The sequence below is a fragment of the Equus caballus genome, chromosome 24 (assembly GCF_041296265.1).
Source record: "Equus caballus isolate H_3958 breed thoroughbred chromosome 24, TB-T2T, whole genome shotgun sequence".
Taxonomy (NCBI): Eukaryota; Metazoa; Chordata; class Mammalia; order Perissodactyla; family Equidae; genus Equus; species Equus caballus.
Window position 1 is genome coordinate 39,040,757 of NC_091707.1, and position 24,019 is coordinate 39,064,775.

The 24,019-nt window shown below is 36.6% G+C and overlaps 1 protein-coding gene across 1 annotated transcript in view; it reads right to left on the bottom strand.

The window, feature by feature from the left end:
* Positions 1-1,941: 1,941 nt before the first annotated feature.
* The window catches only part of SEL1L (SEL1L adaptor subunit of ERAD E3 ubiquitin ligase), a 50,604-nt gene continuing 28,526 nt past the window's right edge, over positions 1,942-24,019 (bottom strand). Inside the window, 15 exon segments of the mRNA NM_001317264.1 lie at positions 1,942-2,540; positions 4,909-5,037; positions 8,895-9,067; positions 9,817-9,891; positions 10,448-10,613; positions 11,381-11,529; positions 11,879-11,966; positions 13,293-13,355; positions 14,419-14,496; positions 16,369-16,437; positions 18,702-18,758; positions 21,668-21,822; positions 22,185-22,266; positions 23,739-23,798; positions 23,889-23,942. Of these exon segments, the coding sequence (NP_001304193.1) occupies positions 2,331-2,540; positions 4,909-5,037; positions 8,895-9,067; positions 9,817-9,891; positions 10,448-10,613; positions 11,381-11,529; positions 11,879-11,966; positions 13,293-13,355; positions 14,419-14,496; positions 16,369-16,437; positions 18,702-18,758; positions 21,668-21,822; positions 22,185-22,266; positions 23,739-23,798; positions 23,889-23,942 (1,608 nt within the window). The 3' untranslated portion in view covers positions 1,942-2,330.

The window sequence follows — 24,019 nt, forward strand, 5'->3', positions numbered from 1 at the left end:
ATGCCATTTGATTAGGTAAGTATTGAGCATTATTTTAAGAGAAACACCAAACCCAGTTCCTATTTGCTATCATGTCCCATGAACAGAAAAAGGGAGCCAAGCATTGTGAGTGAGCATGAGGACTGAAGTCATGAAGCCATAGGAACTAAGTTATTTGAAATATACCATTCAAATTTCTAGTAGCAAATGACCCAGGATAAAACAGGAGGTGGAAAAAAGCCAAGAAAAAGCTATTTGGAATATTAATAATAAAAAGGACATGGCGAGTGGTAAACCAACAGGAAGTCTGCAACTGCATGAACAACAAGACTGCGCTTTCCCATCTAGCTTTAGGTGGGGAAAGATTTCAGGAAATGTGTTTTCCAAGTACTAATGGAGGGAAGTAAAGATAGAGATAAAAATGTTGCTAAAGGAGAAATTAGGTGGACAGGGGAGGGAAAAAAAGGAAGTTTAGTCATCTTAAAGGGTTTTTAAACTTTTAAATAAAGTACAACAGTTCCTTCGAAATGAAGCGTGGCTGCTGCCGTGGATCAGACTTATTCTGAAGGGCAGGGAGACGAGGCAGTGGTGGGGACGCCAGTATATCGTACCAACTGCACTCACGTCTCTCAGTGTACGAGATCAAATCAGTCTGAATATTGACAAGAGCTACCCCAAGCGACATTACACTTTGGAGGGTAGAATTTCCTACCTTTCAGATATGCTTTTATCCACATGGTTCTCTCCGTGACCACCCCTGCAAATTTGGCAGCAATTATCTAGGAGTAAAGTTTCCTGACCAGGCTTCTCATAATACTCTAAACCAAAAAAGCATACAATTTCACATTTAAAGCCTTCATGTTCATTATAGACTAATTAAATCTAGTTCTAAATACAATCCCAACTTCAAAAACCAAAGTCTTACAACTCTACAGGTAATAAACTCTTCAAGTCTTCTGGCAGATGAGGGGTTATGGGAAAAGAGTATAGAGGTTGATATAAACAGACTGAGGTCAGTAAGCATATAAGCCTGCTCAGATACTAACATAGTCTCCGACTGGATACAGGCTGGTGAATACCACCATCTGACAATAAAAAGAAACACCTTTCGGTTTACGTTTCAACTTTTCCATTTGTATGATTTATGAAGTTCTCATTTGTCTTTGTTGTTGTTTTCGTTTTCCATACAATTTAACCTGACAATTCTGAAGTGTAACAGCCTTGATTTTCTGAACGTTACCAGGGGCGGCTGGTGAATGTGAGAGCTTAGCAACCGCTGAGTTTAATGCATCTTAGATTCTCTGAGTTTCAGTATTATAGTGGTAGTCACTGTATGCCACATCTTGGCAATAATATTTCATATTTAAAGAATTCAGGAGGGTGATTCTGTTCTTTTGCAATAAGAAATGCAAAGTAAAATAAATCCTGGGAACAAATGCTTCAACTTTGGGGAAAGTGTGTCTCTGATTTACTACCCCACCCAGAGTTCTTTAATATTGTTTTCTGATTTCTCCCACCTACTCTATCCTGACTTCCAGATTAAGGCTCTGTATACTCAAAACAAACAAGCAAATTATACTGAGTAGGTGGGGCAAATTCACATGCTGGCTCAAGGAGTCAGTTCACAATTTTTTATATATATTCCGTTTCAAAGAAGTGAAGTTCACATCAAACTCTAACAAGGCCTTTCAGTCTCTGAAGGAGAGAAGCATGGTACAAAGTATGACAAATACCAGTAATAAGAAACCTCCCAACCTGCCCTTTTAAAATAACAAATATGCGGAATATGTCGACTTGCATGTGGCTCGGTAGAAGTTTCTGTTATTGTAGTTTTGAAACACTTTGAAGACTATTTTTTCTTTACTTAAAAGGTAAGTTCTATTTTCAGACTTTCAAATATGTTAAGGTTAAACTTGCAACAGACTGGGTTTTCCTTTTTACATTGATCAGTTTTTAGTGTCGATGCATGAGACCTTAAAGATGGTTGATAGAAGAAATTATGCACATTGAGAGAATGACCAAAAGGACCCAAGAAAGAGAGCTGGATACAGCAGACATTACTTTGAGTGTCTCACACATGTTTCCAGGGGGAGAGGGGAAAAAAAAAAAAGGGGAAGCCACTGAGAGTTGTTATTCCATACGGCACTGAAACAAACATTCAACTTAGTTTAGGTAAGAGTTACTTATCCCTGAAAATAAAGGCATCGGATTCTAAGCAGCTTTAGGAATTCAATGCTTCCTTGTGCCTCTTCCAGGAGGTGGCCACTGATCCAAAGTCCTAAATCAAACGCAAATGTTCTCAGCAAACAGTTTCCTTGGTTGTCACTGATCAAGGCTGGACACAGTGGCTGTTACTGTGGTGGCTGTTGCTCTGGGGGGCCCTCCTGCTGTGGTGGCACTGGTCGTGGCCCTGGAGGCCTGGGTACAGGCAGATCTTGGTGCTGCCTCTGCCTGTAAGCTATAACTGTTCCCAACAGCAACGCGATGATGGTCATGAGGTAAAGGTCCCACTCAGGTCCCAAAAGCTGGTCCATATCAAGTTGGGTGAAGACATCTCGAATCTTAATGAGAATAATATAAAAATCATTATGATCACTAAAATGTCAGAGAAGGAACTAGGAAAGTTACATCAAAACTAGAGATACAGAACTTATTAAAATAACTGGTTTTAGAAACATTTTACACTGTGTTTTTAAGAAGAGGTTTTAAAAGCTTTCAATTGGAACTCAAAATAATGTGTCTCAGGAACTAGTTATGATTTCGTAACACTATATAAAGTGTCTAACAGGGTTTCTTTCCATCAGTAAGCAAATGCACTAATTTCTAACCATTTTTCACAGAAAAATACTTGAAAGGAACACTGGGGATGATGGAGGACCAAGAGGAAAAGCCCCCAGCATCTTGGCACGCTCGTCACCTATCTGCTGTGCTGGCACACCACTGTTCTAATGACAGCCGGGGGTATTTTACTACTTCTCCCCTGTAGTTGGAGATGGCAAGAATTCAAATGTTCGACAGCTGAATGAATAATGCTTTTTAGTTAGGATTTAACTAAATATTTAACACCTGAATTTGAACTTAAACGTTATGTTCTTGGTCTATGATATTTCAATTGCTTTAGTGTCACTTAAATTATTCCTGCTATTTTCTGACTGCTACTTACCCATAAAGAAAGTAAATATGGGGTATAATCCTTTATGTTTAAATAAAATTACATGTAAAAGGTCCCCATAATGTTTTCATAGGTACAGGTGCTAAATTTTTCTGGGAAAAAATTACATGAAACTAATAACTGTGTTTCCTGGGGAGGGACCTGTGATGGGAGAGTTTGTGTTTTTCTGTTCTGTGTGACTTTCTTACCATCAATAGTTATTACTCTTTTTTGTAATTGGAATATCCAGGTGGTAAGAGTATGGGGCATTTTACTGTCTTCTTTATACTTATGAATTAAAAAAAAACAAAGATATAACCTACTTAGTATAGTATATTGCATGACTGAATCCTAGACCGTAATCAACAGTTTATTAGTGATAAAAACTGTGAGAAACAAGGATCTGAAATAGTCCTGAGAGAGAGAAAGCAGGCTGCTACACTGTTAGCTTTTTAATTAAAGGAACAAAGATCGTTTCAATTAGCAGAGAGGGTACAGCACACCACGACTTACGCTATCAAGCAATTATAAATCTGACATTACAAATGTACAAGCAACTGGGAGGACAGAGTCCAGCATCTCCACTCCTCTGGAGCCCTGTACTTGGAGGACCTCAGTAGCGCGGCTAGGGTTGCAAAAGCAAGAAGTCGAATTTCTCTTTATAGATGCAGGAGCAGCATGGACTACATTTCTATCTGTGTCATGTAGGAGGGAAAGCCTGTTCTGGATTCTAATGCTGAAATGGCATATCGACCTTTTCTGAAAGAGGTTAACAAGAGGTTGAAACATCATTCTTTTCTGGTCTGGAATAAATTATAATAGCCCTTGTGTTTGCACACATTTCAGGACTTTCAGAGTTAAATGCTGCACCCGTTAATCCATTACAAGGAACTACAGGTACTGAAAACAAAATGTACAACTGGAGAAACCAAGGCCACCTACACACAAGTACTGGTAACTAAAGCTGGCAGTTTTGAAAGGAATGGGTAACTCATCTCCTAGCTAGGTTCTACTATTAGCTTATTTAAATAATGCAAGGTATTTTTAGAGGACAAAATTCCGGTGGTGTTTCAACGTTTCACTATCAGAAGAATCTGAAGTACAAGAGCCTGGGCAAGTTCCCAGGTTCTACTTCTTCTTCCTTTTTTAAAAATTCTCTTTTTAAGTGACTGGTCTGAGTCACTGCTAGGCAGTCATCTGACTTACTGTTTACTGAATTTAGTTAACCACTGTTTCAAATTGCCTTGGGTTAGCCTCAGTTTTCCTTAATGCAGAAAATATCTGCATCTTGGGGCTGGCCCCGTGGCCGAGTGGTTAAGTTCGCGCGCTCCGCTGCAGGCGGCCCAGTGTTTCATTAGTTCGAATCCTGGGCGCAGACATGGCACTGCTCATCAGACCACGCTGAGGCAGCGTCCCACATGCCACAACTAGAAGAACCCACAACGAAGAATACACAACCATGTACCGGGGGCTTTGGGGAGAAAAAGGAAAAAATAAAATCTTTAAAAAAAAAAAAAAAAAGAAAATATCTGCATCTAGGAAGAAGGCTTTAGCATTGGGAGCCGCCCCGTCAAATGCTACCTGAAAACTTGGACTGCTTTGGGCTGCATTCATCCCTCACCTGATGAGGTCTGCTGGTACTTCACCTGAGGGGACGGAAGGAAGAGACCAGACACTTGCAGGACACTCCTCCCCTCCCCTCTCTTTTAAATACAAACCTCGTGACTGAGAAGGTTACATCATTTGTATTTTAATTAAGAGAGGCATGGACCACTTACATTTGTTTCCCGTATGTACTGCAAGAAATACACAACGCCTAATTTGCAGAGTGCTAGGAAGACTGGGACTTGTGCATCTGGGCTGGCTTCCGCTGCCATGTCATAAAAACGTTTTGCAAGGTGAATATCCTATAAAATAGGTAATAAACCAAAATCAATTTCTTGTTAAAATAAATAAAAATAATTATTTAGTTTATATATTAGGAAAACTTATTTTACCTTTCAAGTTTTCATTTTAAAATTTCCCTTACCTAAAGAAAAAAACCCAAGCTTTAACTGGGTAATATTTCTTTAATTATCTAACTGCTTAATTTTGAAAAATTGAATTGAAAAAATTTAAGACTTAGCTCATGTTCCTCCCATCTGACATCCCATTTGCTGTGCAGATGTGCTGGATTCAGCAATATATCTATGTATAACACTTTTTTCTTTTAAAGATTGGCACCTGTGCTAACATCTATTGCCAATCTCTTTTTTTCCTTCTTCTCCCTAAAGCCCCCTGGTACATAGTTGTATATTCTAGTTGTGAGTGCCTCTGTTTGTGCTCTGTGGGACACCTCAGCATGGCCTGATTAACAGTGTCATGCCTGCGACCAAGATCAGAACCAGCGAAACCTGGGGCCGCCGAAGCAGAGGCACAAGAACTTAACCACTTGGCCACAGGGACGGTCCCTGTATAACACTGTTAATCTGAAGATTTCCCGGGAGGATCTATAAACCTCAAGTTTATTTTTTCCTAAATTTTTTCCTTAAAACTTCAGTCAGTGTAAGCAATTCCTGGTTTCAGTTTGGAGCAGTGATCTTCAAACTGGGGAAGACATACTCAAGATTTTCCAAAGGGTACCTGCACAAAGTAAGGGACTCATATCGTGTGTTCCCATGTCTTAGACATATTTCTGTAAAGGGCAAAACAAGTCATTATTAATTTTGGCTCAGACTAGAGCGTTCTGCATTCAGATATATGAAAATGGGATGGTGGGAGCTGTGAAATTTTCATTTAACAATCTCACTTCTTCCATGCCCAGACTATTGTCAAAGAACACCAAACTCCTGGGAGACATGGGAAAGAAAGGCTAACGTTAAAAATGACTTTTTCCACATGTTTAAATATAAGCAGTTATTTTCAGTTATTCCCTATACTTGTCCCTTGGGTGTGTTATTGCAAAGAAGAGCACCTTCAAACAACAGTAGCAGTATGATTAGTGTCTTTGAGTTTTAAAGAAACATTACAAATTTTTTTTGGAGTGCTGTATTTTTCAAGATCATAGATTAAACTTTATGTGACAACAGACTCTGTGTGGATGATTCAATAGGGTAATTAAATCTTGTCTATCAATCATATCCTGAATTATATATTCCAATTATAAGCAAGCTTCATCTTATTTAATACTTAATGGTTTTCTAGTTATTTCAGATGCTGGACTGATTAGTTTTTAGTAGTATGAATGTCTCTTTCATTTAAAAAATAGTAAAAAAATAGGAAAAGGTGATCATGTCATAAAAACTAATGGAATTATTCTGATTTTTATATATAATTTTTCTTAAAAGTTGAACCTCAGGGTTCCTTCCCCCTACTCTTATCAAAGGAATACTATGCCTTTTCTCATAGTCTTTATTTACAAGAATTTATATAAGCTATAGATTGTTACATTATAAATCAAATTATGAGATGAGAAAAACACTGATTTTCTTGTTTTATAACCTATTATAAAAACTTGAATTTTGATTTTTTCAGTAAATTATTACTAAGTGTATCCCATAAAAACCATAACATATGTGTGATCTTTATATTGGTCAAACACATATTAATTTTATTTGAATTAATAAATGAAGTCAGACTTTCTGATAGAAATGAAGTCTGACCCGGCTGGCTGGTCTGATGGGGAGAGGCTTGAATAACTATGCTACATGGCGGGGATCTTCCATAGACTGCACTCAGCCTGCAGCTCCCGAGTCTTGACAAAACTGTATTCAAGTATCTAATAGTAACATAAAGGAAAACCATCAAAATTTACATATTGGAATAAAAATTAATATTTAAATGTGATAAAATAAAAAGCACTTTGACAAAAGATAGTGCATTAGCAAAATGAAATGAACAACTTTCCTTGAAGCACCTTAGGTCAACCAAGTGTCTCTAAGTGACAGAGTAAGGGGTGTAATAAGCTATTTGATAAGCTTTGGTAACACCTTTTAGGTATTCCTCCCAGAAACTGAGAAAGTGAATGACCTCAGGGATCAGGGAACACATCTTTCTGCATATCTCTAGTTTCTAATTCTTTGTTTTCAATAAAATTGAAGGGCGATGTAACCAAGTTGTCAGGTGACAAATCATTAAAAACAATTTGAATGATAGATTACTCTAATTTTTGGCATATGTTATGGGGTAAATGTTTGTGTCCCTCCAAAATTCAGACATTGTAACCCTACCCCCTAAGATGACGGTATTAGGAAGTGAGGTCTTTGAGAGGTTATTAGGATTGGATGAGGTCATGAGGGAAGAGCTCTCATGAATGGAATTAGCGTCCTAAGAATCTCGAAAGAGCTTGCTGCTTCTCTCTTGCTCCTTTCTCATGTGAGGACAAAAGTGAGAAGACCACTGTTTACGACCCAGGAAGTGGGCCCTCACCAGACACATAATGACCTCAGGGATCAGGGAACACATCTTTCTGCATATCTCTAGTTTCCAATTCTTTGTTTTCAATAAAATTGAAGGGCGATGTAACCAAGTTGTCAGGTGACAAATCATTAAAAACAATTTGAATGATAGATTACTCTAATTTTTGGAGACATAAATGTCTGTTGTTGAAGCCCCCCAGTCTATGGTATTTGTTACAGCAGCCTGAACTGACCAACAGAGCAAGTAACTCTAAAGCAGTTCCAAGAATTAAGAGACCTTGATATGATAAAATTCTTCCCATTCCCATACTTACTTATGTGAACAAACTTCAAATCATACATTTATAAAAATGAAAAATAGAATTAATACTAAATCTATAATACTTAAACTAATTTTTAAAATTTAATTCATCTCATTAAAGATACATTGTTAATAATTAAAACAAAAAGCAAAATTTTATCAAAATTTATAATATTATGTTGATTTGATCAACAGTATATCAATAATTGGCCAACTATGACGAATAATTTCTCAAGAATTTCTCTTAACACCTAGAGCCTATAATCACAGGAAATAAAATTCAAAATTTGAATTTATATACTTGTTTGCTTCAGATAAGTACAAGAGAGTGATCGGTAAAAGATCTAAGCATTAAAAACATTACATTACTATACAATCCTATAAGAACGTGGACTGAAACTGTAAATTCAGGGAGAAAAGGAAAAGATACAATTTTCATTTAATGAATTTGCTGTGTTTTTAACAATTTAATAATGGAGTATCAAATTATTTTGGTATTTAGTGTAGTCATTTTATTTAAAAAGTTAGTGTTTAAAATACCTATAACTTAGACCCTTTGAAACTTATGATGAAAAACTTTAAATGTCAAATTGAAAATGTGCAAGAGGAAACATAGTTTTTAAAAATTCTTTTAAGGGTACACAGGGAAAAGCTTAAGACTATGGGTCTAAGGAACGTTAGACTTCATTAGGAAGGTATAAGAATCAGAAATCAGTTTATCAGTAGTAAACATCTTAATTCATTTCAAAATAATTTAGAAACAATAGAATTTGGGTGAAGATGGACAGTTTCTCAAACAAGGAGTTATCGAGAGAGGAGCACTGCAGTTCCACTTCCATGAGTCTCTGGCTTAACAGCCTAAATGACAGTGTGGATATCAATGTGTGTGTGCTCGAGGATGAGAGAGATGCAAGGGCAGCCTTCTGAAGCATTACACAACTGTGTCATAACTTCGAACCTAAAATCTGAGCATATTCCAAAGAAAGCCTGTTTTCTATAAAAATGCTGACATTCTCCCCGAATCACAATTATAGTATTCAAACATTCTTCTTGAAGCCATGCTCACCTGTTTAATGCCTAGTCCTTTCTCATGCATGTACCCCAGATTAAACATAGCTTGTGCACTGTGTTGCTGCTCAGATGCCAGACGATAATGAATAAATGCAGTCTCGTAATCAACGTCAGTGCCAAATCCATAGAAATGGTAGTCTCCAAGTTTAATTCTAGCCACAGTATAGCCTTAAACAAAAGTTAAATGAAAACTGCCAATAAATAAAGTGTTTTTAACACAGACCGAACGATTATTTCTCCTCCTGTTAACATGCTTACATAAAAGACTTTTAATTTGTAGTACACAAACTTTATAACAAATCCTTCAGCTAAGCTATAAATTCAGTAAAAATTTAAACCAGAAGTGTCGCTCTTCTGAAGAAGACTTTGTAATAGTCAAGGAGAAATAAAACAAGGTGGGTGGCACTCTCAGTGTCACTAATAATAGGCTTCAAATGGTCGCGCTCTATTCCATCATGTCATTTACATTAAAACAGTTCAAGTGGACCACTGTTTGGGCTCGGAGAAGGGATAGGCAGACAATGTTGAGTAGTTTGCGCGAAAAGAAATATTCAAACGAAATTAGAATCTTCTGGGTTTTAGACTAATATTCTACTATACATTCTATTCAATTCTCATTTCACACAACATACTGGCCTCAAACTAAAAACCAGAGAGTAAACCATAGCATATCAATGTCCAGTACAAAGACCTTGCAATTCAGTTTAGAAATTCTGGGACTAGAACTTTCATTTTAAGAATAAATACCAATCATGATGTAAACAAGTTAAGCAATAGTATCTGTGCTTAGTTTTAAGGTGATAAACGACATGATTAATCTTTATGGGAGATAAAAAAGCACAACAAAACCAAATGTAAAAAACATAAAGAAAGGTGCATAGGTGAAACTCTTATCCTAGAATTAACCCACCACTCACCTTGAGAGGCAGCCCTGTTCCAGTGCAGCAAAGCTCTGGGGTAAGTTTCATTCTCCCCGACGATGGTTGCTTCTCCTACAGGGAAAGATGGAATAGAAATCAGCCATGTGAGGAAAGGCACTAGACCTTTAGGCTTTGTTTGCAAACTAGGGTGGATATGCGGAGCATAATTTAAACAAGAATTGGGATATAACAAATATTAAATGAAAAAAGTATTGAAATCATATAAGTATTAGAATAAAATGCTGAGTTCCAAGGAATCAGTGCCTTCAGGACAACATTACTCCCTGAAACACGTTGTGTCCACAGAACTAATAATGAGACCAGCCACTGAGCCACTTCTAGGGACCTACAGACTGCTGGAAAGGCAATGTTTTTGTATCTGCTGTGTTTTGAAAAATGTATTTATTTAAAGCAGTTAATTTTATGATGAATGTCAAATCTATTCCTACTGTCAATTCTAATTATGAAACTTTGAAGGCTTAGAGATCAGAGGTAAAATAACTTCAGCACGTGTTAAGCTCTATTTACAGCAATAAAAAAGTTTCTTTGTGGCTTTTCTTCTTAAACAGGTTAACCTGAGGCGAACCCTTGTACTCTAAACCCAAGGCAGAACTCAAATGAACCTTACTCTGATCGAGAATGAAGGCTGCATTGCTTTGTGCCACTTCGTAGCCTTGTTCGGCCAGCAGGAGGTACTGGATCACGGCCGCGTTGTAGTCGCCATCTTTATAGCTGTTATATGCAGTCATAAGCCTCTCGGACCAGCGGCCTCGTTCACATACATTCTTAAACAACTGTGAGAACAGGAAAGGAAAAAATGTCAATTAAAAAATAAGATATGCCAGAAAATCATTTTTGCACTTTGGCTATCAGTGATTGCTAAGCTTGTTCTTTGAATCTCTGGCAGTTTTATCACATATATATAAAAGTCTGGGATATTTATCTGAAGCTTTCTCTTAGTCTTTAGAACAGCTTTACAAAAGTAACAGCAAACAACTATATACCATTTACTCTGGCCAGGCACTGTTCTAGTGATTTATGTATAGTCTGTATATTAACTTGCTTAATCCTCCCAGGAGGTTCATGAGGGACCACTCTATGAGGTCAGTCCTGTTAATAGCCGCTGTTTACAAGTGAGGAAACCAAAGTGTAGAGAGGTTTAGGAACTTCTAAACATTTATCAATGTCACTCTGAGGTGCCAGTTATGAGTTTGCTCAAGAAGAAAAATTCCAGTTGGGAGATATTAGATTCCCCTTTGCAACATCTGTTTAACACACACTTTTTTGACAATGACTATGTCTCAGATACTATCTTAGGTGTTGGCGAGACTGCAGATAACAATCTCTGACGTTGTAAACACTGATTCTAGTAGGGAGAGACAAATGAAATAAATAAATGTGATAGTAACACATAGACTCTCCGAGTCTCCCCTCAGTATATCTATGCTCGCAGGCTGAGTCTGCTTCTACTCTAAGGAAATCATGCAAAGAAAACCAGAAATAAAACGGGAGACTTTCCTACTGGGCAAATTAATTTCCTGTGTACAAGAAAAGCCCTCACCTCCACTGCGGTGTGACACGATCTCATCACTCCTGTGCCGCTGGCATGCATCTGTGCCAGGTTATAGAAAGCCAGGATGTGGCCTCCCTGAGAGGCTAAATTAAAGTACTTCAAGGCCTGCTTATAATCCCTCTTGACTCCAATGCCATCTGTGAGGAAAATCACACGACAGGTGAGGCGTAGTCTCAAACAAGATTCAGCTGAAGCATCAGCAAAGCTTTGCATAAGAAGCCTTACGTTAAGCCTTTCATAAACTAAGCGAAATTCAGAATTCTTACTCAGGAAAGATGTCAATCTTATTAACACAGATTTATCTATTAATACAGACTAATATAATTTACAATGAGAAAACAAGATGCACAAGTCATTAAGTTGGGAGAACATTAATCAGCCCGAATTCAAAAGCTCTCATTTCCATATCACAGTGGCAGCTAGTAGAAAATAAGTAATTTAGATCTTGGTGTATCCATCATTAATTCCATTAGATTAATTACTTACTATAATACATAGAGCCAAGCTGTAGTTGCCCATCCACCCAGCCTTGTTCAGCAGCTTTCTGGAAATACTTCAGTGCCAGATCATAATTCTGTAGAAAAAGAGGTTACATGATCACATGATGAGAAAGCTCAAAAAGAAGTTAGACTCATTCATTAAAAAAAATTAAAGTGCACATAAAATATTCTTGAAGAGCCACTGAAAGAATTACCTTCTAATTTTTTAAAATATAAAGATGGTAATATACTTTAATTCATAGGGGGATATTTACAACTGTGAAGAAAAGCAAATAGAGTTTTTGTGAAACAATTGGTATGTCTGCTCTCAGAAAGCATCAACGACACTAGTGAAACACAAGGCCAGGATTAACACAGTCATATCTTTTCTATTAACCAGCAAATCCTTTTTAAATCTCACTTTTTCTAATATTAAGTAATGAAAATTATCCTCTCCTTATCCATTCCTTCCCTGTGTAGCTTATCAAACACCCTATGATTATTAGATTTCAAATATCATACATATCCATAGAGAAAAATTAAAACAAAGATCATGACTGAATTTTAGTTTCCTAAAATGACTAGGAGGAATCAAAATGAGACCACATTACTGTCTTTTGTGCTAGAAAATACCTGTAGATTAGAAACCTAAACCTAGCTCTTAGTTTCAGGCCCAAACTAAAAGAACATATTGTTTGGAGAGATCATTTGAGGGGAAAAGAGGATAGCAATGAAAATCCAAGGGTATCCAACTGAGGAAGCAGCACAGAAAGAAGAATGAGAGGCAATGGCCCGGAAAACCAAGAAAGCTTACAGTCACAGAACTCCAGGGAAGAAAGAGTTCAAGTGACAAAGAACCAAAAAATGTCAACTAGAGTTGACACTTCGGAGGTTAGTGGTGACGTGCATAGAGCAGTTACATGAGGTAAAAGCCTGACTGCTAAGATCTAAAGAGTGACTGGAAGCAGCTAATATAGTTCATTCTCTGCAGAAACATGGCTTTGCAGTGAAGGGCTGGACAGAAGAGACGTGGTAGCTAGAAGGGCAAAGGGTAGTCCCTCCTAAATGGGAGGGACTTAAGCATTTCCGCAGGCTTGAGTGAAGAAGCAGTAGGGAGATGTTTAGGTCTTGGAGAGATGGAAGAGTAGACAGGGTGGAGGAGCATAGATGGAAGAATGAGAAACAGCTTCACACCTTTATGAGAAAGTGCCAGAGACAGAGCCATTCTAAGAAGGCACTTGGAATGGTGGGTATGGGTCAATGGGTGGTAGGGAACCAAACTCAGAGACAACAGGACAAGGTTCAGCTTTGGTTAGAATGAAATAACCTCACCTGGGCTAACTGGAAGCTAGTGAAGGAATACTCCCCTACCTCACCAGCTGACTGCGTGTTAAAGTCAGAATGTCAGATTGGAAACTTACAACTTGAACCCCTCTCCCATAGAGGTAAGCCATGCCAAGCCCACTCTGTCCAACTGGGTTGCCCTGCAAACCAGAGACAAAAGGGTGAAAGGATTCATTAAAAAATAAATAGGCAAGAATTAATGACTGCAAAAGAAATAATCTACAAGCATACGCAAAACATGTCTTAGCACTTTTCAATGCAAATCAGAATTTTCACCTTCCCATCAGGCTACATATGATACTGATTTTTAGAGACTGGGGGCTTTCAATAATTTGATCAAAAAGAGTAAATAGTAAATTCATTTAGAATTAAATTTTGGTGACTTACCTTACGACCATCTGTTTCATAAATTTATGAAACAAAACATGACTAACGTATTTCATCTCTAAAATAAAAGTCGGTAACTTTTTCTGGATAGGTTTTCATTGGTAACCTCCCTTGCCAATAAAGAAGGAAGATGCCATGGGGTAGAGTCAACCACTAATAAAACCAATATTGGGACTAATTGACAAAGATATGCTTAAGATTACTCAAGTGTCATGGAGCAAAGATGATTATTCTTTTGAGACCTAAAAGAGAAAAATCTGGAATTCACCTAAACTCAGAGGGACACAAGGCATCTTTTAAAAAAGTGCCACAGCCCTCCTTTGGGAAATACTCAAATGATATTTGGAAGCACAGTAACGTGTAGTTCGCGAAGAGATAAGTGTAAACACTGGAGGTGTATGGGGTCTTAAGTATTCATACGTAGTTTTCTTTGGGCCAAAGAAAGCCTAAATTATGTATTATGATTATCAAAACTACCAAGTTATGTAAGTTTTAAACCTCAAGTTGCAATACAAATAGGACAAATTATATAACTCTCAATTCCATTACTAAAATCACTATTTCCCTGATCAGGAAACTTCTCAATGAAATTGAGACAGAGACTTAATATTCAATAATCTCCTAAAAAAAAAATTAAACTGCTTTTTATTGGGAATGTTTTTCTAGTCAATTCATTCACATGAATCATTTAAATAAATGCTTTCAATAATTTATGGTATTAGTTGGTTATGATTAATCCTTCAATATAATAAACTTATTTATTAAAATAATAGCAATATGGTACACATTTCAATACACTGAGTCATGAGGTCTTACCATGTCAGCAGCTTTCTTAAAGTAGTGAAGAGCAGTCTCATTACTTTGAGGTACAATATCACTGCCCTCTGAGTACATCTGGAAAACAGATCTCAATTTTATTAAGAGCTAGAACTCTCTCCCCCATTACATTTTTCTCCTGTCTTGTCTTATTTTGGTTTTTCTTAGGTCTCATGAAATTGTTCAACAAAGTTTAAAATTCCCCACAGGGTATTTTAGAATTAAAAGCAAAACCTTAAAAGTAAATACTTTTATATCATTATATATTCTATGTCATATCAAACATAGGACTTATCTATAAACATGAATATATAAAACCACTTCACAGGTCAATCTCAGGAGAAGATTTTCATCTCTAACTCCAAGATGAATCTTTTTTTCACTCTATTCCAAGGCCGGGTGATAAATTACTGCAATCAGTGATTAAATGAGGAAAAGGAGAGCTGTTAGCAATGTCCACTCTCCCTTCTCCTTCACCACTACTTTCCCCAGGATAAGATAAAGGGTAGGTCTTAAGTTCAGGAAAAGAAACAACTAAAAGGCTATTTAAAAATGTTTAAGACACTGAATGATTAGAGTATCAGGTATGGCCCATGAAAAAGGGCCATGAGAAAGAAAAGAATGACCAATACTGTTTTTATCCATGTACACATTAAGAAAACAACAAAGAAAATCATTTTTTTTGTGATAGGGCTAATTAGTAATTCAGAGCAAGACTCTGAAATGAAAAGTTCTTATGTAGTTAACAGAAATAGATGGGAAACACCAATTTCTATGCTGTAACAGTTGGAATGGGTACATGTAGGGTTCTCAGGCCCCAATTAACTAGTTGCGATCATGTGGCAAATACTAATTAGATTTTTCTGTTTGTAAAAACTTCTAAGATATATTTTATCTGAGCCTCCTAACCTTAGAATTTGGTTACAGATGAAAATATCCATTGGTTTACACTGTATTCATTTTCAAAATAATGAAAAACGAAGTTTGAGATTGTGCCGTGACACATGGAATCTATTTAGGAAGTCTCTAGGCATAAATGTTTCCCTGCTTAAGAAAAGAAGAGCACTGAGAGATGGGAGATGGCTGTCACACTTAAGATAATTAAAAGGTCTGCAGACAAATTCCAACAAACTCTACCTGCCTCTATTCAGCATGGAAGGAAACAGGCAATTATGACAGACTTAGCAAAAAACTGCACAGCATAAAGGATAAATTCCTGGGGCTGGCCCTGTGGCCGAATGGTTAAGTTCGCACGCTCTGTTTCGGCAGCCTGGGGTTTGAGCGTTTGGATTCTGGGTGCAGACCTACTCCACTTGTCAGCCGTGCTGTGGATGCATTCCACATACAAAGTAGAGGAAGACTGGTACAGATGTTAGCTCAGAGCTAGTTTTCCTCACACACACATTTACACAAAGAACAAACTCCTCATTATTGTATATGATACATAAAAAGTAAGAGCTCAGACAGTAACAGCTAATTTTTTTTTTTAGTGAGGAAGATTGGCCCGAAGCTAACATCTGTTGCCAACCTTCCTCTTTTTGCTTGAGGAAGATTGTTGCTAACATCTGTACCAATCTTCCTTTATTTTGTATGTGGGATGCCACCATAGCATGGCTTGGTAAGTGATGTGTAGGTCTGCACCTGGGATCCAAACCTGTGAACCCCAGGTCGCCAAAGTGGAGTGTGCAAACTTAACCACTATACCACCAGGCTGGCCCAGTGATAGCTAATTTTAACAGAGAATTAACATAGCTATGAGTAAATGCTATGTTACATGTAAGTTACCTAAGAAAATACCTCAGAATAGCATTTACCTTAAGATACAGTGTTCTTACATTGGAAATTTTATTTCCAGTTTATTTTTGGTACACTGTAGATCCGGAATACAATATGTGCTTACTATGAAAACACCTCTTGCTATACATAACACATTCACAGGAGGTACAGTACCTTTCCCAAGAAGGCCATGGCATGTGAATTGCCAGCATTAGCTGCTAAATTGAAGTAGTCAAATGCTCTCTGTGAGACAAGAATTTATTAAAATAGTTAGTTTTTAATAGAATCTACTCTTGGCTTTTAACCAAAATAATTAGTTCAGGAACATTTAAAAAATCTTGTTAAACTGCAGTATCTCAGTTTAAGTAAATGGCAATACCATGTTGCTCAAGGTACCCATCCCTCTTCACTCTCATATCCAATGCATCACTAAGTCTTGTCACATTTACCACCAAATACACCTTGAATTCATCTACTAACCTCCATTCTCACAATGCGACTCTAAGCTACACTCTCTCTCACCTGAACTTTTGGAATACTCCTCTCCCTGATCTCCTTGCTTTCACTCTTGGCATCATCCAAAGTGACTGCTCGTAAATTTCAACATGCTGGTCCTTACAGCCCCTTGGCATGTTGCAAGGAATATACTGTCGTGATCACACACTGCCAATCTCAGTATTGCTTCATCTTGCTCTCTGTGTATACCAGCCATGTTCCTTCCTGCCTCAGGACCTATACACATACTGTCTTTTTTGGCCTGAAATGATCTTACCTCTAGACTCAACTTCTTCTTCTCAGAGAAGTCTTCCCTGACAACTGCCACCTCCCACTCATTAACCTGTTATTGGATCCTTTAATCCTCCTTCTTAACAATAATCACAATTTATCACATATTTCTTGGTATGATCATTTTAAAAATATCTAATGCTTCTATTATACCTGAAGCTCTGTAAGGGCAAGGACCAAAGCTATTTTGTCTAGCACTGTATCCTGGATGCCTAGCAGTGAATGGCACATAGTTGGTACTTAAACATTTGTTGAATTAATGCAATTACATACTCGGAACTCCTTTTCTTCCTTCCGTGAAGCTGGTCAAATCATTTATCATTGTGTAGTTGCTTCACAGGTAGGCAGCATACACCACCACCAAGAATATCCCAAAACTTGTGTAAAAGGTAGGCAGCAAACTCTTACCCAGAATTCTATTCTCTCACCTGACATTTTTATCAACCAGTTCATCTGATGCTTCACTGGCCTAATGACCTACATTTTAATGACCTATAGACAATGAAAGCTGTCAAAATGCCATCTAAATAAAAAAAAAAAAGCACAGATATTTGATATAGTTTTGGTGATAAGTATATTTTGTTACAATCTAAGTCTTAATGTTGATGGGGTATAGTATATGAAATAACCTGAATAAGAACACTTAATTGGCATGTAGCAAAACAGAGTTTTATTAGTCTGACAAACATTTACTGAGCACTTACTATGTGCTAGGCACTGTCAGGTGCTGGGAATTAAAGTGGCAAACAAGGCAGGCCCAGTCCATGCTCTTTTGGACCTTATGTTCTGGCAGACAAAACAACTTAATTATACAATTAGCTAATTTATAACAGACAAGGGCCACAAGGAATACAGATTTTCAGAAATCATAACTGTGGTACACAACCTATTCCAGGAGCGGGATCAGGAGTCAGGGGAGACTAGTTAGAAGAGATATTAAGAGTTGAGTTCTGGAGGAGGAGTAGGGATTAGCTACATGAAGAAAGTAGGTGGGGTAATATTCACTCTGGACTGAGGGACTAGCATCCAGAAGTCCTGAGACAGGGAGGTTTTTAATATTTTCAAAGACCTGAGAAAAGGTCAGTGTGCCTGTGACTCAAAGCAAGGGGCTGGTGAAGTAAAGATACAAGGCCTTGGAGGTGATGTTAAAGGTTCTGGTCTCTAAGCTACTGGAAGTTGTAGACCACTCAAGAATTTTAAGCAAGGGAACCACACAATCAGATGTGTGGTTTACAAAGATAGCCTATTGCTTAGGAAAAGCAAGCAGTAGATTATTCACCCAAGTGACAGGTGTACTGATGGAAAGAAGGGAAGAGATGAGTGATATGTAGGACATAAAGCAGCCAAAAGTCGGTGACTGTATACTCCTAATTTCTCACAAACTCAACACTGAATTTTCCTCAGTTGTATGAAAAATTTTCCAATAGGAGTTTTAAGACTCACCTCTATCACTTATCTCTAGAAAACCAAGACACTGTTTATGTATTTTTGGGAATATTGAGAACTAGGTGTTAGAACTAATAAAACCTTTCGCACCACTATGTGGTATAATCACATTTTTATTCTTCAGCTTCCTCAGGGGTTAGTTACATCTTGAAATGTCATTTGTGACGGTTGTCTTAACACAAATTTGATGCTATCATTGACTTCACAAGAAATACATCTGGAGAATCATTTTTTGTTACAACATGAAGTGCAAAGCCCAAGGAACAGAAAGTTACCTGATGATTTTGCTCTACTCCACGCCCTCCATGCAGATGCAGTTGTCCGAGACCAACCTGAAAATTAACCAAAATGAGGCAAAAGTAAATGGTAGCATCTGGCACGTAAATAAATTCAACCAACAAAAAGCCACTTGGTCATAAAAAGGTTTCTGTTCATAATTCAAGAAATTAAAGATTTAGTCTTAACTCCTGAAGATATTACACTACTCTAACGAACCTACATTTTTTAAAAACTAAAAATGTCTGCTTTTAATTATAAGGTATCCTTCTGAAATGGAGGTGAAATAAAGGTATTTTCAGACAAACTAAAACTGAATTTGTCACCAACGAATCTACTTTAAAGGAAATACTAAACAGTGTTCTTTAGGAAGAAGGAAAACCATCCTGGGAAGCTTGGAGATGCAGTAAGAAATAAAAAACAATGAAAAACTAAATTTATGAGTAAATGTAAATTATATGGACTGAATAAAAGAGTAATATCTTGCAGGGTTAAAAATATATAAACTAAAACACATACAAGTACTATAAGGTCTGCATTGTCCAGGAAATAGTGAAAGTGCTTGTTCATATCAGACTTTGATAAAAAGAGTAGTAAAAGAATATCTAACTATCATGCTAGTAGAGGAGAAGAGATGCAATAGCAAAAAACACTCAAACCAAAAGAGGGTAAAGAAAGGAGAGAAAAGGGAATGTGGAAAAGCAAAATAAAAGAAAGCAAGTTAAGACAGAAAATTTAAATCCAAATATATCATTAATTACTTCAATTAAATGACTGTGAGAATGGATTAAAAAAAAACTACTCATATGATGCTTACAAGAAACATAGATACCTTAAACCTAAGAAGGTTGAAAGTACAAGAGAGAAAAGATATTTCGTGTAAGAACTAACCAAAAGAAAGCAGTGTAGCTATGCTAGCATGAGGCAAAGTACAATTTGAAGCAAAAAATATTTCTAGAAATAAAAGAGGACATTTCATGATATCAAAGTTAGTTCAATAGAAAGATAACACTATTAAGTCTGTATGTAGTCAATGTGCCCTAAAGTATATATATAAATCAAAATTGACAGAATAGGAGACAAATCCACAATCAGAGTGAGAAATTTAAACAACATTGTCTCAGCACTGGACAGAAGCAGCAGACAAATTCAGCAAGGATTCAAAAGACTTGAATAACAGGATTAAGAAATATGACCCAATTGACACATACAGAACACTGTAACCAACAACTACAGAATTTATATTCTCTTTAGCACACAGAATATATGCCCAAACGGACCAAGTGATGGGGCATAAAGCAAGAAATCTCAAACAACTGAAATCATACAGAGCATATTTGGACCACAGTGGATTAAACCAGACATCAACACCACAAAAGTAGAAAAATCTCCACGTATATGGAAACTAAGAAAGTCACTTCTAAACTACACATGGGTCAAAAGAAATTGCATTATAAATTAGAGCTAAATATAATGAAAGTATGACAGTGGGAGAAAGTATTCTACCAGATATGAAGGGTTATAAAGCTATGAAAAATAAGACAGTATTGGCACAAAGACGTGTATGAGAATATGCATGGAGCGTTATTTGCAACAGCCCAAATCTGGTGAGAGTAAAATGGATAAATTGTGGGTTTTTCATACAATCAATCTCATATAGCAATGCAAATGAATGAATTACAGCTATATGAAAACACATGGATTAATTTCAGAAACCTAATGCTGAGCAAAAGAAGTTGATACAAAAAAAATGTCCCATGATTTTTTTTTTACGTAAGATTCAAAAACAGGCCAAACCACTCTACAGTGTTAGAATTTCTGTCAGCTCAGTGGGTTACCTATGGGGAGGAGGGGGTAGTTAGTGATAAAGAGTTCTGAAGAGGGGCTTCTGGGGTTCTAATTATGCCACACAAGAGGCTCACTTGGTGATAATTCATTGAGCTGTACACTTTAGATTTGTCTACTTTTCTGTATTCATGTTATAGTTTAATATGTAAAAAAAAAGAAAATTATATACTACACACCATACATGGATTTTTCTTTTAAGTCAAGTTTTTCAGTTAACACATTGAAATCAGCTTTCCACTTAAAGTAGTATTCTACATAATTTTTAATGGCTGCATAGAATTTCATTATATTGGAGTGGCATATTTGAGCTAAATAACTCCCTATCATTGGCATTTAGATTGTTTTGAATTTTAATTGGTCTGTAATGTGAAGAAAAATGTTTAATCGGGTAAGATACTTTATTATAATTTCCATGAGCTAAGATCTGGATTTTTCACTGTAGTTTTTTTTAACTTAAGACTCCCTTTTGTTAGTCTTAAAATTAATTGTTCTTAAAAAGTAGCTATTGCTCATCTCTATAGATTGCTAAATCAGAAAGAACAGTAAATTTAATAGAAAAAAAGACAAATGAAGTTCTTTTTAATACCATCAAAATAACCCAGGAAACAATCAACTACATGATACTTTGATGAGTATCACACAATTTACATTAAACAAGCCTCCTTCTGCCTGTGACCTTATGGTCATGAAAATTATGGTCTAAGGTGAGCAAAGGACACAGGACCAGTAAATAGTTCTGCAGAGCATCCGAAATTCCAAATGTTCCCAAGACATTTTGTTTAGGGAAAGCGACAGTTTTCATCCTTGGTGACCCCAGTGAGAGCTTTCATCATCACTGTAATACTGCTGCGTTCAAGCATCGGTTTTCAACTGTGGTGCAGAGAAGAGCTGCCTGGTCAGCTTTTAGGAACTATTCTATTAATGCCTGGGTCACATCCCAGATGAATCCAAATGGAACATCTTGAGAGTGTGGGACTAAAACGTAGCTAATAATAATGTAGCTAATAACTGCTCAGAGCAATGGAAACGTTACTTACAGATCTAAGTGCTTGCCCCTAGCATTTACACACTAATATACAATGCAGTAAGATATTCCAGGAGATGTTTAAACACATACCTGTGCTTGTACATCACCTTTTTCCGCTAGGAACTGGTAATACTGAATCAAATCTTCTTCTAGCATTCCACTGTTCATTCCGGGATTTTCCACCTCATCAGGCAGCCGTATCCTCTGTACCACTGAGCCTCCTGTCAGTGAGATATCACTAGCAACTGAAATGGGACAAAGTAATAATGTGGATGAAAGTCAGAAGGATTGTCCCACAAAGAGAAGTACAATTCCAGCTGCCAAACGTTGACAGACACTATGTTAAAGGAAACTGTTTCTATAGTAGTCTATGGAGTACAAAATAGCAATCTAAACTAAATTCAGTTTTCTTCCACAAAATAGTTGAGAAGTGGAATCCAAAGCAAAATTTTTTTAAAAAGTACTTAATCAACTAGTGTAAAGACATTTCCACTTGAGAGTCATTCACAATATTTCAAGTATCACAATAAAAACAGATGCATTTAAAATTAAGTCTAGAATTTTTTTTCTTTTTTTTTGGTAAGGTGAAAGGCAAAACAATAGATACCATGATTGGCAACAAGACGATAATGAGTCAGCGCAGACTCACAACTCTGGAGGACTCCAATGCCAGCCCAGTATCGGTAACCCTGTAAAACAGCTTCAAGTGAGAAGACAGCAGTTTCACAGGCCTCAGCGGCACTCCTTTTGGAACAAATAAAGTTAACCATACTCGGAATATAATTTTTCTGTCCTTTGATCCAGGTACACCGTCACTTCATTTATCCTGAGTTTTAGGTTCTGAGGTAATTTATTCAGCAAGTTCAACAACCAGACTATAGCTAAGAAGTAGGAAATACAGACTATAAAGCTCCTAGAGAAATCAAAATAGATGCCAAGAACTTTACGTATGAAGTGTGCTAATTTTACGTATAAAAGAAAACTACTTAGCCTCTTTAGAACACATTTTAATTTTATTTTAGATACAATTTTAACAAAAATGGGTTAATCTTCCAAACTAGCAAAAAAGCAACAAATTAGCAAAATTCGGATGATATGAGACAACTAGAAGCAGGCACAATAACACCAGCAATAAATGACTTCAGAATCAGGGGAAGATAGCTAATTATAAAGAGCAGAAAATAGAAAGTAGCGATCTCTGGAGTCATTTACAACAGACTCAAATAACTTTGCAAACTCTAACAATCCTTAGGGGAATACTGTATAAAAATGAATAGCATTTAATGTTCTTATTCCGTCGCCACGCTATTTAAGAAGACTGGTAAATAACAAAAAAAAGATTGTCAAAAAAATTTAACATACTTTTGCCATACAAAAATCTAAGTTTCATATTTCTTGAAAATTCATCTAAAAGAAATTTTTTAAATACTATTTGAAGAATAAATGTTACTGTAGATTAAAAAACAAGTGGGAAAAAACCCTTCAGAATTAGTGAGGAATGTCTCCGAAAGTTAGCACAATCCCTTGTTTTTACTTGCTTAAACTCCTTTAATGGTTTCCCTCTGTAACAGGACAAAGTCCAAACTCCTTGGCATGATGTACAGTACTACAGTCCTTTGGAATATAGTAACACGAGTTAGAGGTCACGTGACTTATCCAAAGTCAGTTTATAAAGCAGAAGGCAGATTAAACACCTCAGCAGAAAAGAATTTGGTGGAAAGATTCTATATTTACCACTAAGTCATTTAAGTGATCAATGCCATCAGATAACACATAAGAGAGACTCTTTAATGAACTTCATAGGACAGTTCTTTGTATAGTAAATCTTTCATCAATTTAAATGCAAAATCAGTGTAATCCAATCTGAAAAATGATTCTGACAATTCCAACTTACAGAAAATTTAAAAAGAGCCATTTATCAGATTTCTATTTTAAGGGAAATCAGCCAAACTAATAATCAAAGAAAAACTGTGGACTCTACTAATCTTCATCCACATGTAGATTCAAGAATTAACAAGAATTTGAAGGAAGTTCAACTGACTATTTGGTCTTAATGAATATAAGTAAATCTCAATCAGGAAAGCTAGACAAGTTGTGGCCACTTGTAAACCATAAATTCTGTTACCCAATATCATTAGCCTTCCAAATCATTCTTACTTACCAAAACCATGTGGGCTATGAGGTTGCCCCCAAGAGCTCCAAAAGTATAATATACAAGGGCCTGTGAAAGAAGAAAAGATGTGTAACTAAACATGGGCTCATATTTACTCAATTCAAATTGTAGTATACAATTAAGTTTTAATAGTATTACCTTTGCCTGACTTGAATTAACACCAAGTCCAGAGGCATAGAGAAAGCCAAGAGCCTGAAATAGAACAAGAAAACTGAGAATTCCTCCTTTGGTGGAAGTTTATCCAAGACTGACATAGTTTTATGAACTAT